This window comes from Tupaia chinensis, unplaced genomic scaffold, assembly GCF_000334495.1.
Source record: "Tupaia chinensis unplaced genomic scaffold, TupChi_1.0 Scaffold000477_1, whole genome shotgun sequence".
In the NCBI taxonomy this organism is placed as follows: domain Eukaryota; kingdom Metazoa; phylum Chordata; class Mammalia; order Scandentia; family Tupaiidae; genus Tupaia; species Tupaia belangeri.
This window is the reverse complement of record NW_006159986.1, coordinates 1,564,457-1,579,658: the sequence shown is the minus strand read 5'-3', so window position 1 is coordinate 1,579,658 and position 15,202 is coordinate 1,564,457. Positions and strand designations below refer to the sequence as shown.

General features: G+C 50.5%; 1 protein-coding gene across 1 annotated transcript in view; it reads right to left on the bottom strand.

Annotated features, from left to right (window-relative positions):
* RAPGEFL1 (Rap guanine nucleotide exchange factor like 1) overlaps positions 1–15,200 on the bottom strand; it is a gene marked incomplete at its 5' end in the record, with an annotated part of 18,597 nt that extends 3,397 nt beyond the window's left edge. The window contains 9 exons of the mRNA XM_006155928.3: positions 59–237; positions 805–927; positions 1,040–1,137; positions 5,266–5,433; positions 5,664–5,776; positions 10,756–10,853; positions 11,084–11,219; positions 12,092–12,170; positions 14,963–15,200. Of these exons, the coding sequence (XP_006155990.2) occupies positions 59–237; positions 805–927; positions 1,040–1,137; positions 5,266–5,433; positions 5,664–5,776; positions 10,756–10,853; positions 11,084–11,219; positions 12,092–12,170; positions 14,963–15,200 (1,232 nt within the window). The remainder of the gene's footprint in view (positions 1–58; positions 238–804; positions 928–1,039; positions 1,138–5,265; positions 5,434–5,663; positions 5,777–10,755; positions 10,854–11,083; positions 11,220–12,091; positions 12,171–14,962) is intronic.
* Positions 15,201–15,202: the final 2 nt, after the last annotated feature.

The window sequence follows — 15,202 nt, the reverse complement described above, 5'->3', positions numbered from 1 at the left end:
GGGGCTGGCCGGCCTCCGGCTGGCCTCGCGCCCCCCCTCCCCCGCTGCCCGCACTCACATGGCCGCGATCTTGATGAACTTCTTGAGCAGCTGCGCGCGCTTCCCCGGGGCCTCGCAGAGCAGCACCTCGGTGGCCACCCAGTGCGTGACCTCGCTGCAGCGCTGCAGCAGCAGCTCCAGATTAGCCGTCTCCCTGCGGCCGCGCTCCCCGTGGAACACGTAGTCCACAAATTCCAGCTGCACCCACCAGGGCAGAGGGGTGGTGGGGCGCAGGGGTGTGGGTGGGACGATGGCAGAGCAAGGCAGGGAGGAGGGAAAGGCAGAAGGGCGGGGGCGGGACGAGTGGAAAATAGAAAAACAGGGACAGGACAGGATGCAACAGGATGAGGAGAAGCAAACAACCAACATTAGTAATATTCCGCCATCTACTGAGCACTCACGAAGTGCCAAGCACTTGCTAAAGGCTGACTTAGCCTTAAGACAACCATCTGGCGGACATGATTGCCACTGCCTTATTTTCTTTCTTTCATAGGGAATATTTTAAAGAATACTAGCCCTGGGTCTGGTTCTATGTCAGCAGCGTCCGGTCCCTGAGCCACTCTGCTATGGAGTGTGTCTCTGCCATTTCTTTCCAGGAGGGAACAAAGGCTTTGGAAGGTTATAATGGTTCATTACCCGCTGACATGCAGGGAGTGAGCCTTCTAACCAGGACTACAAACACTGTCTCCACTGGCACATTTCTGCCTCCACAGAAGCCTGCGCCCTGCCTCCCCACTCCCAGCACCAGCCTCAGTCTTTCCGTACCTCGTGCACACACCGGAACAGCTCCCAGTGGAAGGCAGTTAGATGGTTGGCAATGTCCTCAGGCTCCACACGGTGGATCTCGGTGTCTCCAGGGGAGACCTGGATCTCCTCTGGGAGGGGCACCTGGTGGCAGGCAAGGGAAAAGGGGCTGAGCTCCTGGTGGCAGGGTGATGGGCTTCTCATAGTCCTTCAGCCCTCGCTCCCAGCAGCCAGGGTCTGGTGAAAGGGTTCTTACCAGGGCCTCATAGCTGTCCCGAGTGCAGGCAAACAGGTGGCTGTTGATGCCCAGCGTGGTGAAAACACAGTCCTCAGTCGGTTGGAGAAGGACCTTCTCTGCAGGAGAATGAGCTGCTCAATCTCGGCCCCGGCCCCAGCCCCCTGCACCCTCACACACCCGGCCATTGTCGCTGCCCTATCCAGAAACTCCTTAGCACTGCACTGACTCATTCTAGATCAAGACATGTGCTGTTGGGACCAGCAGTTAGCGTAATGGCTATGTCGCTGGACTCCTATGTAGTCGACCGCGGTTCAAGTCCCAGACCCGGTGGCTTAAACTCACGCCGGGCATGTGTGTGTATTTGCCCAAGATCTGAGAGGAAAATGGAGGAGAAGGTATTGAGGCATGGCCATCTGCCCTCGGGGGTGATTTCTCTCTTTCTGTCTCTCTGTCTCTCTCTGTCTGTCTGGCGAATGCATGTGCCCTATAGCAAAAACCTCTCAAAGAAAGAAAGAAAGAAAGAAAGAAAGAAAAAGAAAAAAAGACTTGTGCTGTCATTGCTTTATGACATTTTTTTTTGGAGAGGTTTTTGCTATAGGGCGCATGCACTCACCAGAAAGACAGAGAGAGACAGAGCGACAGAAAGAGAGAAATCACCCCCCAGGGGGGGATAACCATGCCGCAATCCCTTCTCCTCCTTTCTCTCGAGATCTTGGGCACGCACACACACGTGCGTGCGTTTGTGCCACTGGGTCTGGGACTCGAACAGCAGTCTACTACATGGGAGTCCAGCGACATAGCCATTACGCTAACTGCTGGTCCCCTTTATGCCATATTTATCTGAAATTTGTCCACTGTTTTGTTTCCATTTATAACTTTTTTTTTAACCCCCAATGTTCTTTTTTTTTTTTTTAAGAGGTTTTTGCCATAGGGCGTGTGTGCTCGCCAGACAGACAGAGACAGAGAGACAGAAAACAAGAAATCACCCCCCAGGGGGGATGGCCACGCTGCAATCCCTTCTCCTCCATTCTCTTCTCGGGATCTTGGGCACGCACGCACACGCGCCCAGCGTGAGTTTAAGCCACCGGGTCCGGGACGCGAACTGGGGTCAACTACGTGGGAGTCCAGCAACATAGCCATTACGCTAACTGCTGGTCCCACCCCAATGTTCTTTCACAGCTCTTCTCTCACTTTATCACCCCTGTGACACTGGAAAGGCAGGATTTTTTTCCTCTCTTAAAGGATAATAAGATCATGGTTGGGACCAGCAGATAATGTAATTGTTACGTCACTGGACTCTCATGTAGTAAACCACAGTTCAAGTCTCAGACCCAGCAGCTTGAAACATGCCAAGTACATGTGCATGTGTGCCCAAAATCCCAAGGAGAGAATGGAGAAGGGACTGTGGCATGGCCATCCCCCCTGGGGGTTGATTTCTCGCTTTCTGTCTCTCTGTCTCTTTAGCAAGCACATGTGCCCTATAACAAAAATCTCTCTTAAAAAAAACATGGCTACATTGTTGGCTTTCTGCCTTCCCATGAAGACTGAAGACCTACTCTGTGTCTTTAGACAGAAAAATATGGCATCCTTAGATGTTCAGGGAGGCTAAAGAACTAGAACACAATCCCCAGGTGAGTGAAAGACAGTGCCCAGGGGGCCAGCAAGTGGCATGGTGGTTAAGGCACTATATTCCCACATGGCCAACCTTGGTTCTAGTCCCAAACTTGGAGGCTTGAAAATCACAACAAATAAATAGATAAATAAATAAATAGAAATTTAAAAAAAGAAAGAAAGGCAGTGCCTAGGTCAGAATCCAAGGATCTTGGACTTGTGCTTCCCAGATTTTATATCTATCTATCTATCTATCTATCTATCTATCTATATCTATATATACACATACATATACACACACACATATATATACATATATACACACACACATATATACAATACACACACATATATACATATATATATATATATTCACTTTGTTTTTTAGATTGCCAGAGGGTGTGTGCACTCACTAGAGAGAGAGAATTCCCAATGGGGTGTGGTTACACCACAATCTCTTTTCCATTTCTCCTCCTGTCAGGATTTGGGACACGTACACACACATGCCCAGTGTGTTTTTCAAGCCATCAGGGTCAAGAATTGAACTGCAGTCAGTTATGTAGGATCCAGCTCCCCTTACCATTAGGCTAGGGGCTGTCCCCTCCCAGACTTTATATTTTTTTCTTTTATTGTCAGAGGACGTGTGAGCTCGCTAGAGAAAGCACCCCTCCACTGAGAAGTGGCCATGCCCCAGTCCTCTTTCCTCTTTTCCTCCTTCCCATCAGGGTTTTGGGCATGCAGGCACAGGAACCTGTTGCTTTTCTCAAGCCGCTGAGGCCAGGATCTGAACCATAGTTAGCCATGTGGGATCCAGCTCTCTATGTATTATGCTTAATCACTGTGCTAGGGGCCCAGCCCTTCCAGACTTCAATATGCATTGGAATCCCCTGAGGTCTTGTTCAAATGCAGGTTCTGATACAGCAGGTCTGGGGTGGGCCTGAGAAGCTGTTTTGTTTGTTTGTTTAGGAAAATGTTGGTTTTATATATATATATTATTTTTTAGAGATTTTTGTTATAGGATACGTGTACTTGCCAGAGATATAGAGAACAACAGAGAGACAGGAAGTGAGAAATCACCCCCCAGGGGTCTCCCTGGAAAGGCCACACTGCAATCGCTTCTCCTCCAGTCTCCTCTTGGGATTTTGAGCACACATGCACACGAGTTTCAAGTCACCAGGTCTGGAACTTGAACCACAGTCGACTGTGTGGAAGTCCAGCAATATAACCATTATACCATCTGCCGATCCCTGCCCAGCATGAGTTTCAAGCTGCTGGGTCCAGGATTTGAACCACAGTTGGCCATGTAGGAGTCCAGTGCCTTAATCACTATGCCACCAGCTGGCCCCTTAGATCTGTTTTTAAAGGGCAACATATTTAGACAATATAAATACAAGTCCAAATGGAATTGCTATGTCAAAGTCAACAATAATACCAAAATGAGTGCCAACAGGTGGCATGGTAGTTAAGGCACTGGACTCCCACGTGGCTAACTGCAGTTCAAATCCTGGACCTGGTGGCTTGCTTTCTCACTTTCCCCCTTCTCTCTCTCTCTCATCTGTCTCTTGTCAAATTTTAAAATAAAGATAATAGATAAAATTAATTAAGCAACTATTTTTAAAAATAATAATACCAAAATGTGTTCTCACTTCCAGACACTAGCTAGTATCATTGAGTCTTTGCTCAGTGAAGAGAAGGCCTGGTTTTTCTTTTCTTTTTCTTTCTTTTTAAGAGACTTTTTTTTTTTAAGAGAGATTTTTGCTATAGGGTGCATGAACTTGCCAGAGAGACAGAAAGTGAGAAATCACCCCTGCTAGGGGGGATGGTCACATCACAGTCCATTCTCCTCCATCCTCCTCTTAGGATTTGGGGCATACACACACACGTGCCCAGCATGAGTTTCAAGCTGCCTGGTCCGGAACTCAAACCATGGTCAGCCATGTGGGAGTCCAGTGACATTACCATTATGCCATCTACTGGTCCTGGGCATTTAGTATTTTATTCATACATATTCTTCTTATGACCAATGTACTCTACAAATTCTTGTGGACACGTTAACTTTCATGCATCTATATGAGGAGTTTCAAACCCAAATTCATCTTCCATGGCATGATAATCTCTAGTTCCAAACCGTCTAAGCCCAGGTCTTTCATAAAATAGGAATTTACTGGAAGCTTTTCTGGGCTGATTTTGTTATAGAGTTTCAGGACCTAAAGACTGTTGTCCTTGATTTCCTCTGACATCAAAGGAGGCGTGTGGCTCTGCTGGTGGCACAGCTGTGTGGCTCCACCTGGAACCTAAGTGAGCACCAAGGAGGGCTGCAGGGCTCCAGGCTTTATCCAGACCCCCACAGCACACAGAGTGGTGCTGAGTGGGCGGGCTGCGGCCAGCACTGGCACCCAGGGCATTGGTGCAGAGGCAGCAGACACAGGTGGAAGGACATGAGCCACCATGGCTACCCCAACCCTGAGATGCTGCATTTTTAACAAGCTCCCAGGTCAGGCTTATGAGGCTGGTCCCAGAAAACACTTTCAGTAGCAATGGCCTAGAATTCAATTTTTGCCCCTGCCCCAGGGCACTGTACTTATGAGTTTCTCCCCTCCTGCTCACCCAGCCCTGTTCTCCCTGACCCTCACCTCCTGAGGAGGCCACAGCTACCAGGATGAGCGAATCCTCACGCCCTGCGGGCTCCTCAGAGTACTGCAGTTTCTCCGTCACAGAACCCAGAATGTCCTGCACGGATGCTGAAAGGCGGCTACGAATGGTCACGTAGGAGTGATCAGGCATGTAGACCCGGCAGAAGACTGGACAGAGACAAAAAGGCGGCATTTCAACAGAGTGTGGTGGCAGCACTGGTACAGCCCCTTCCAGAGTACCCGTCTTCCCCACCAGAGCTGGCTTCTGAAGATGATGCTGGGAACGGGGCTGGATCTATTGCCCAGGATGACTCCACTGGCGGTGCTCAAGATCCAGAGCCCCTACGTGTCCCCTGAGCCACTCAAGAAGCCCTTCCCCTCCTCATGCCCACACTCACTCTCATCAGAGCCCCGGAAGGCCACTCGGGTCTGCAGACAGGAGTCTATCCGGCGGAAGTGGCGAAAGAGTGGCTTCACCTGCTTGCTGGGTGGCTGGTTCTCCTCTGGGATCCTGGCATGGACACAGCCAGGCATCAGAAAGCCCTGCCAGGCATGTGAGCACCAGGCAGGCAACACCAAGCAGGGATATCAGAACTGGGTCAAGGATGTACCAGCACCAGTTTCAAAAGGTAGTTAAGAAGATCAGAAGAGAGGACATTAACCAGCATGGGACAACTGTCCAACTGACCCAAATCAAATACCACCTCTTCCATGAATTCTTCTCTAACCCACTTCACTTGCTAGAAAGATCACTTTCTTGCCTTAGCTGCTACAGAACATTGGGATAATGTTTTAAAATAATTCTTTTTTATTTCTTATTGTTATTTTTATTTTAATTTGACCAGCGAGAGAGAGAAAGGAAAAGTGGAAAAGTCAGCCACCAGGTCCAGGATTCAAACTGCAGTGGACCATGTGGGAGTCCAGTGTCTTAACTACCATGTGACCTGCTGGCCCCAGGGGTCATATTTGTTATGTTCATGTCTTATCTCTTCTATGAGATTAAGAGTTTTCTTTTTTTTTTTTTTTGGAGAGGTTTTTGCTATATGGTGCGTGCACTCGCCAGACAGACAGAGAGAGACATAGAGACAGAAAGCGAGAAATCACCCCAGGGGGGATGGCCACACCGCAATCCCTTCTTCTCCAGTCTCCTCTCGGGATCTTGGGCATGCACGCACACGCGCCCAGCGTGAGTTTTAAGCCACCGGGTCTGGGATGCGAACCGCAGCCGACTACGTGGGAGTCCAGAGACATAGCCATTATGCTAACTGCTGGTCCCGAGATCGAGAGTTTTGAGGACTAGGATTGCTATCTTTTTTTTTTTTTTTTTTTTTTTTTCTCATCTTCCCAGGTCTAGCACATTGCTTGGCACATGGTAGATAGCAGGTCATCACACGTTTGCTAAATTTTGCCGACTTCACAGTTTGGGAGGGAGACAGACGTGCATACAGCTTCTTCCAACACGAGGCAAGAGGTGTCGGTGATTTAACACAGGTACAGGGAGAGTTAGAGTTAGGCTGGTGTGGGGGAGGGAGAAAGCCAACCCAAAAGGAGGACTGGGAACTCATGTTAAGAAGATGGCATTTGACCTGGGCCTTCAAGGACAACATGAAGAGGACAGGGGCCGGAGTGGGGGCATATTCTGAGGTGGGTGATGTAACAGACAGCAGGAAGTTGGGGAAGGGCAGAAATTGGAGCGTGGTGGGGGTGTGTAGGAAGCATGAGGGGTGAAGGAGGATTTGGGAGCTGAGATGGGAGGGGTCAGCAGAAGGCAGAAAGAGAAGGGTGTAGAGTGATAGGTAACTGCGAGGCCGTGGGGAGCATGGGTGCTTTTGGAACAGGGGCAGGATGACATCATGTGAGATGGAAAGTTCTCTCTGGTATCAGCATACAGATGGGAGAGAAAAATCCAAGACCACGAATCAGCTCTGGAGAGGAGGCTGTCAGTAATCCAGGTGAGAGATAATGAGGCCTAGATGTGGGGATGGGAAGGAGAGGAATCGAAAGCGTGGGAAACATGGATGGATGAATAGAAGGATGGGTAGATAACTTGACGCAGCAGTGGCCTGAAACCAGCTCACAGTAGCTCACAAGGGCAGCCTGTTAAATTTGGGAAATCTTGCCAACTGGTTTTAAAACATAGCCATGGGTAGCAGGCACCTCTGCACCATGCTAACGCCACATAGGAGGCCTGGGTTGGACCCTGGGTCACCCAAACATACCAGCATGTACCTATCATCCTGGCTTGCTGGCGGGGATCACAGTGTGACAAGACTCAGTCAAATGATTCTGTCTATCTTACACAAAGTAAATGAATAAACTTTTACAAAGAAAGAAACAAGCCAGTCAGTGGTGTAGTAGTTAAGGCTGCTGGATCCCACACGGCCGACTATGTGGTTTGAGTCGCAGATCTAGCAGACTGAGAAACACGTGGCATGCATACGTGCATGCCCAAAATCTTGAAAGGAGAAATGGAAGAGAAAGGACCGCAGCATGACCATCCCCCACGAGGGGTGCTTTCTCATTTCCTCTCTCTCTTTAGGGAAGAAAAAGAAGAGAGAGAGAAAAGGACAGTGTGGAAAAATACGTAAATTAATTTATAGACTAAATGGTATCCATAAAGATTTAAAATATAAAAAAAGGAAGAAATGGGTGTGTGTGTTTTATAAACTTATAGTCAAATGAGTTATTATGAAAAAGGTCATTTCCTGGGGCCAGCAGGTGGCATGGTGGTAAAGGGGCATGGGACTCCAACATAGCCCATCACGGTTTGAGTCTCAGATCTGGCAGCTTGCTTTTTCACTTTCCCTCTCGCTCTCTCTGTTCCTCTCTGGTCAAATTAAGATAAAATAAATAAGTAAATATAAAATAAAATAATTCTTTTTTTAAAAAAGATCATTTCCCAGGGTCCAGCAGGTGGCATGGTGGTTAAGGCGCTGGACACTCCCATATGGCCACCATGGTTTGAGTCCTGGACCTGGTGGTTTGCTTTCTCACTTTCCCTCTCTCTCCCTCTCTGTGTGTCTCTCTCTGGTCAAATTAAAGGAAATGAATAAATGAATTAATAAAATTAAATAAATAATTATAAAAAAGGTAACTTCCTAATTTTTTAAAGAATCATTTTATTTAATTTATCCACTTACCTATTTTTACTTGACCAGAGAGGAACAGAATGAGAGAGAGGAAGAGAGAGAGTGAGAGAAAGTGAGGGAACGAACTGCCAGGTCAGTCGGCCATGTGGGAGTTCAGTGCCCTTAAGCACTACACCATTTGCTGGTCCCTCTTAATTGTTTTACTATATTTTTGCTATAATCTATGTTCTTGAGTTTATACCGGTTTTTAAAAATTATTTTATTTAATTTTTTAATTTATTCATTCATTCATTTTAATTTGACCAGAGAGAAACACAGAGAAAGAGAAAGGGAAAGTGAGAAAAACCAAGGTGCCAGATCTGGGACTTGAACCATGGTTGGCCATGTGGCAGTGTCCAGTGCTTTAACCACCACGCCACCTGCTGGTCCCCAATTTATACAGACTTTTAAAGAGATTTTTGCTGTAGGGCATGTGGACTCATCAGAGACAGAGTGACAGAAAGCAAGAAATTACCCCTGGGGGGATGGCCACACCACAGTCCCTTCTCCTCCATTCTCCTCTTGGGATTTTGGTCAAGCATGCACACATACCCAGTGTGTTTTAAGCTGGACTCAAACTGCAGTCAACTATGTGGGAGTCCTGTGATGTGACATAACCATTAGGTCAGCTGCTGGTCCCTAGTTTTTTTTTCTTTTTTTTTTTTTTTTAGAGAGATTTTTGCTATAGGACATGTGCACTCCCAGGAGAGACAGAGAGACAGAGAGAGACAGGGAGCTAGAAAGTGAGAAATCATCCCCCAGTGGGCACGGCAACACCACAGTCCCTTCTCCTCTCAGGATTTTGGGCATGCATGCACATGCACCCATTGTGAGTTTTAAGCCACCGGGTCCAGGACTTGAACCACAGTCAATGACGTAGAAGTCTAGCAACATAACCATTATTTTATCTGCTGGTTCCCACACCCCCAGGTTTTTTTTTTTTTTTTAAGATTTATTTTATTTAACTTTATTTATACATTTATTTATTTATTTATTGTAGAAGTTTTTGCTATAGGGCACATGTGCTCGCCAGAAAGACAGAGAGAGACAGAGAGACAGAAAGTGAGAAATCATCCCCCCCGGGGATGATTGCGGCCACGCCGCAATCCCCTCTCCTCCATTCTCCTCTTGGGATCTTGGGCATGCATGCACACATGCCCGGCGTGAGTTTAAGCCACCAGGTCTGGGGCACGAACCATGGTCAACTACATGGGAGTTCAGCGACATAGCCATAAAGCTAACTGCTGGTCCCTATATATTTATTTGTTTTTTAATTTGACCAGAGTGGGACAGGGTGAGAGAGAGTGAGAGAGAAGGAGAGAGAGAAAGCAAGTCATCAGTCCAGGATTTGAACTGCAGTTGGCCATGTGGGAGTCCAGTGCCCTTAGCCACCATGCCACCTGTTGGCCCCACCCCCAGTTTGTTTGTTTTTTTAAATTGCCAGTGAACATATGTGCTCAACAGAGAGAGAGAGAGAGAGAGAGAGAGAGAAAGCACCTCTTAATGGGGTGTGGTCACACCACAATTGCTTTCCCTCCATTTATCTTTCCCATTGAGAGATATTGGACAAACTCACACACATAACATGGCTTTTGTTTTGTTTTGTTTTGTTTTGTTTTGTTTTGTTTTGCTGTAGGGCATGTGCACTCTCCAGAGAGACAGAATGCAAGAAATCAGCCCCCAGGCGAGATGCTGCAGTCCCTTCTCCTTCAGAATTGTCTCAGGATTCTGGGCACACATACACACACCCAGTGTGAGCTTCAAGCCACTAGGTCCAGGATTTGAACCACAGTCAACCATGTGGGAGTCCAGCACCTTAACCACTGTGCCAACCTGCTGGCCCCACACCCAGTGTATTCTGAAGCCACTGGGCCGGGATTCAAGCAGTGTTGGCCATGTGGCATCTGGCTCCTGACATACTGTGTTTAACCACTGTACTACGAGGCTGGCCCAAGTTTATATTCTATTGCCTTGGCTCGGTGGCAATGCTATATAATAGTCTGTTACTTGACATTTCTTCCCAGCTCCACATTCAGTGACGTCATGTTGGTAGTTTGAAATCATCCACGGTGAGAAAATTTGCACCACGGGAATCAGCAAAAGCTCCAAATTGGGGCTCTTTCTCCTAAAGCCCTGGTTGTTAACTATTTCCTAGTACACCATCGGTACACTAGAACAGAAAAATGGATGGGAGACGGGACAATAAAAATGACTGGAGACACTGCTTTTTTGCTGCCCTCCAGTAAGAGAAAGGAGCTGAAATAAAACCATACGAGAGCCAAATGGCCAGAGGCAGCCCCTGTGATACAAGGACTCAGGGGGACCTCTTTTCTATCCCCTCCCACAACACATTCCCCCTCACTTTAGCTCCACCGTCTCCACAAGCTGGTGCAGCCTCAGTGTGTCCTCTCGGAGGTCCTGGTAAAGGGACTCATCCTTCATAATTAGCAGGTACAGATCCTGGGGAGAGGAGGACAGAAAAGATGAAGGCAGGGGTGTCATCTCAAAGACCACTCTCTGCAAGGGCTGGGGCAGGGTCTCCATGCCTTTCAGCATAAAAGAGCCATAGAAGCTAAGGTCCACTGGCATCACTTCCTTCCAGGTACCCAGCTTGAGAAGAATAGCTCCTACAAAGGGCCCTTTCCAGAGCTAAGAGCCTGCCCACCCACCTTCTCTTGCCCTAGGCCCACCTTGATGATGTGGCCAGCACCCTCTTCCTCCTGCAGCAGCCCCTGGTAGGTGTCCAAGAAATGGAGGAGCATGGCAAGACAGGCCTGCTTCCGGCCCAGCCCCTCAGGGCCCTCCATGCCTCCTGCCCGAACAAAGCTGACCCTTAAGTTAAGAAAAAGCCCTGGACAGACAGACCTGAGGAAACTGGGAATGGGAGACTAAATCGCCTCCAAATAGTCCCTGGATTTCAGGACAAAGGAGTTCAAGGCCCTGGAGCCAAGAAGCCCTGATGCCCCAGCCCAGGTTTTTGTTCAAAGCACATCCAGCTTCTGCTGTTCGATATTCACTGAGGATACGCTATCTGGATCCATCCAGCCTCCAGCTAGCCCAGGGCCCAGGGCTCACCTGGGGGTGGGGGTGGGGGGTAAATACCAGTGGTGCTTACCACAAACCTGACTAGCCCTCATTGTAAGGCCTGATGTTTTAAGACAGCCTGTGATGACATTCTATTGAGTGGCCTGACATTTACAATTAGGTCCCAAAATAACTCAGTGAGAGGCCCTATGCTTACATGAGACCATGAATAGCCCTGCCAGTGGCTCCTCTCTCGCAGACCCTACTGAAGCATAGGCATGACCTGGTGTTTACATCAGACCCTGTAATAACTCACTGGGCAATCCGGTGTTTAGAGCAATAATTCAGTGAGGAGAGAGACACCCTTAATAAAATAATAACCCCTTACATTTGTACACAGCTCTGGCGTCTCCACAGCCCTGCAGCATCTGCTATCAGACAGATCTTCATGGCAGCCCCACAGATAGGCAGGGCAGGTGCTGTTTACCTCCATTTTACAGAAGAGGAAACTGAGGCCCCAGGTGGTTAGGGGCTCTGACCAGGATCACATACCAGGTGAGTAGAAAAGCTGGGTGTGTTCTCTACAGGAGAACCTAGGCTGTGACATCCCGTGGGGGGTGGAGGGTGTGGCTCCCTCCTGATCTCCCCCTTTCACGAGCCCCACAAAAGGATATTACTGGTGTAGCTCTTGCAGAAATTTCTCCGTCGGGAGGAAGAGAGAATGGGTGAGGACGATGTCATCCAGCAGGATATCTGGAGAGGTCAACGGGAGCCAGAGATGTCAGAGGTACTTCCAGGAGCAGCCTGGAAACCCAGCACTCCCCTCTCTCGCCTCTGAGGGCATGTTCTCTTCAGCCAGGCTGGAGCCCCAGCCACCTGCCCTGTCATGCTCTGCATGCGCGCGCGTGCGCGCACACGTGTGAAGGTTCTGGGCAGCCGCTGCGGGGGGGGGGTTGGGAGCGGCCTGCCAAGGCAGCTGGGGGGGAGGGGGTGCCTTAGATGGCCATGCGCACTCCTCTTCAGCGTATGTGGGAAGTTGATCAGATAACACACCAGGCTGGAGATCTGCCCGAAATAAAAGAAGTAGCCCACAGAAGGGTCTCTAGACAAAGAGAACTTCCACACACAGAGGTCAGGACTGGCGATGTGTGTGTGTGTGTGTGTGTGTGTGTGTGTGTGTATCCCCCCCTCCCCTCCCCACTCCCTACCTAACAGCTTCCAGTTCCAACTAGGCAGGTGGGAACCAGCCCCATTAAAAGGGAGGGGGAGGACTGCCATCTCTTTGATCCCAGAGCCTTTAAATAGAAACCGTGTGTCCTCTGGGTGCCCAGAAAAGGAAGGGTTAATGGTGGAAGGGTGGAGGAAGTGGCTCTTCTCACCACCCCTCTCCCCTCCACACCCCCATCAGGGCCTGGCTCAGCCAGTCAGCCAGGTACAAGGTCGCCCTGACTTGCAGCCAGCCCAGGGGTGGGGCAGGGCCGCCTGACACACACAGACATGCAAGGAGCAGGGAGGAAGCCAGGTGCCGTCCTCACCCGGACAGGTTAGGGCCAGGTCCCCAGGCACTGCCCCAGGACAAAACCAAGGCTTCTGAAGGCTCTTGGCTCACCATCCCTTGGCTGCCAATTCGAGCCCTGAAAGCGGGGGAAGAGAACTAACACAAGTCATCTCCTTCAACTATTTCACTTCACAAGTGAGAAACTGAGGCCCAGAGCAGGGAGGGACTTGCGGGAGCTGGCATAAGAACCAGGCTCCCGAGTCTTCCAGTATGCCGGAGGCAAGCAGCGTCAGGGTAGAAGCTAGTGGGCAGATGGCTTAGGGGCTGGCAAAGCCACGGCAAGGTTTGGAGTACCTCCTAGAAGTTCCCTCCTCCTCCCATGCGCCCTGGGAGGAGACCGGGATGGCTCCAGAACATTGTGGTACCGGAGAATATCAGAATGGCAGGGTCAGCCGATTCTCATTCACTCCGGGATTGGTTTTAAGGTTTCCCCAACCAGTTACTCTGGGCATTCAGCCGGCCAGGCCAGATAATATGGGCAATAATCAATGCAGGAGATTTACTCCAGGGGAGACTGAGCAGTCTGTGGCTCTAGGCCCCCATGGGAGGGGAAAGACAGTTTCTCCCTCTTCCTCTCTGGCCAGCTACCCTGCTGTGTTCTTAAAGCAAGTCATAGAGCCCCAGCCCCCACCCTCAGTTCCAGGGATGGCAACTAGACACAGGGGTGCCTGACATCCTTCCTAACCTCTTCACCACACAGGAGAGCTAGCTAAGTCAGAGCAAAGGAAAGTCGTGGGGCAGAGAGGGGCAGAGGCAGATATGGGGGCTACAGTTTGGCGTGTCTCTTCCAAGCCAGGCTCTGGTCCAATGCACAGCCTCCCCAAAGGAATGTGTCATAGAGAGACACAGGGTGTGTGGTGTAGGCGGGAAGTTATGGTTCGGAGAGCCGTGTGTCTGATATTTTTCTAATTAAATCCAAAAGGTGTCAGCTCCCCAGGGCGACTACAGCCTGAGCCAAAGGAGAGGGACCTGGGTCTTGAGAAAAATCTAGGGGAGTGGTACCCACTCCACCCGTGTAGGTTGGGGCTTCCTGCAGAGGGCAAAGGGCAACATGAGAAACCCCCCATCTTTAGGGCTTTGACTAGGGCTCTTAGCACCAAACTGTAGCCCCCCGTATCTGCATCTCCCCCTCAGAGCTCTGGAACGTAGCACAATGCCTAGAACTGGCCCTCCACCTCTGCCACTGGCCAACAGGTTGGGGCTTTGGTTTCTTCAAAGGCCCGTTAGTAGGGGTGCTGGTGGGGAGTGGTGAAATAGCATCACTGTTTAGGGAATAAGCCTCTCAGGGTGTGGTTATTATTTTGTAAAGAGGCCGTGTGTGTGTGTGTGTGTGTGTGTGTGTGTGTGTGTGCTGAGGCCTGCCACGGGAAGGGTGGGAGTCGGAAAGGCTCAGACCCCTGGATGCTGCGAGGCCCTGATGCCTGCCAGGCCAACATCGCCTTCTGAGTGTTCCTGAAAGGGGAAGGCTCACCCCAACAAGCTGCTCAGCACAACCCTTTGCCGAAATCCAAAAGGCACCCTGGGCCAGCACCTGCCCAGCGCTGCTCCACTGAGGCCGGGGCCTGTGCTGAGGCTCCTGGCAGAGTCAGGCACTCCTGTGAGGTCTTTCAGGGCTGGGGCACCTCCGGAGGGTGGCATGGGCTGGGCTGGGCAGCTTCCATCTTAGTGTATCAGGCTCCAATTGTGGGCCACAGGAGGGAGTCAACATCAGGACCCACGGGAGTCTGTGGCTACAATGACCGGGGGAAGGGAGGGGGCTTCAGGAGAGAAAGAGGTTCAGCTTCTTCAGCCCTGGATGAGGCTGCTCCGGGAGGAAGGTGGGCGCTGCGCTCAGGGTCTGCAGCTCAGCTAGGCCCCTGCACCTCAGGATTGCCGGATCTCACACCGGCTCCAGCCCAGAGCCACCGCGGTCTCCAAGGGCACAACAGAGGAACCAGCGGCAACCTCCTGCTCCGGGATGGGATGGGTGGGCCAGCAGACTCCTTACCTGAGGCGGCGCTGTCCCTGGTGGCCCCTCCAGCCAGCCGCTCCAGAACCCGGTTCAGAAGATGCTCCGGCCGCTCGGGGGCGCCCAGGGGGGCCCAGGGCGGCGAAGTCAGGGGCTCGCCTGGGGACAGCTCGTCCGAGGAGTACGAGGAAGGCGAGCGCAGGGGCCCCCCTCCCCCGAGTGGACCGGGCCCCTGCACCTCCTCTAGCTGCAACCAACAGGGCCCCCCGCCGCCCGCAT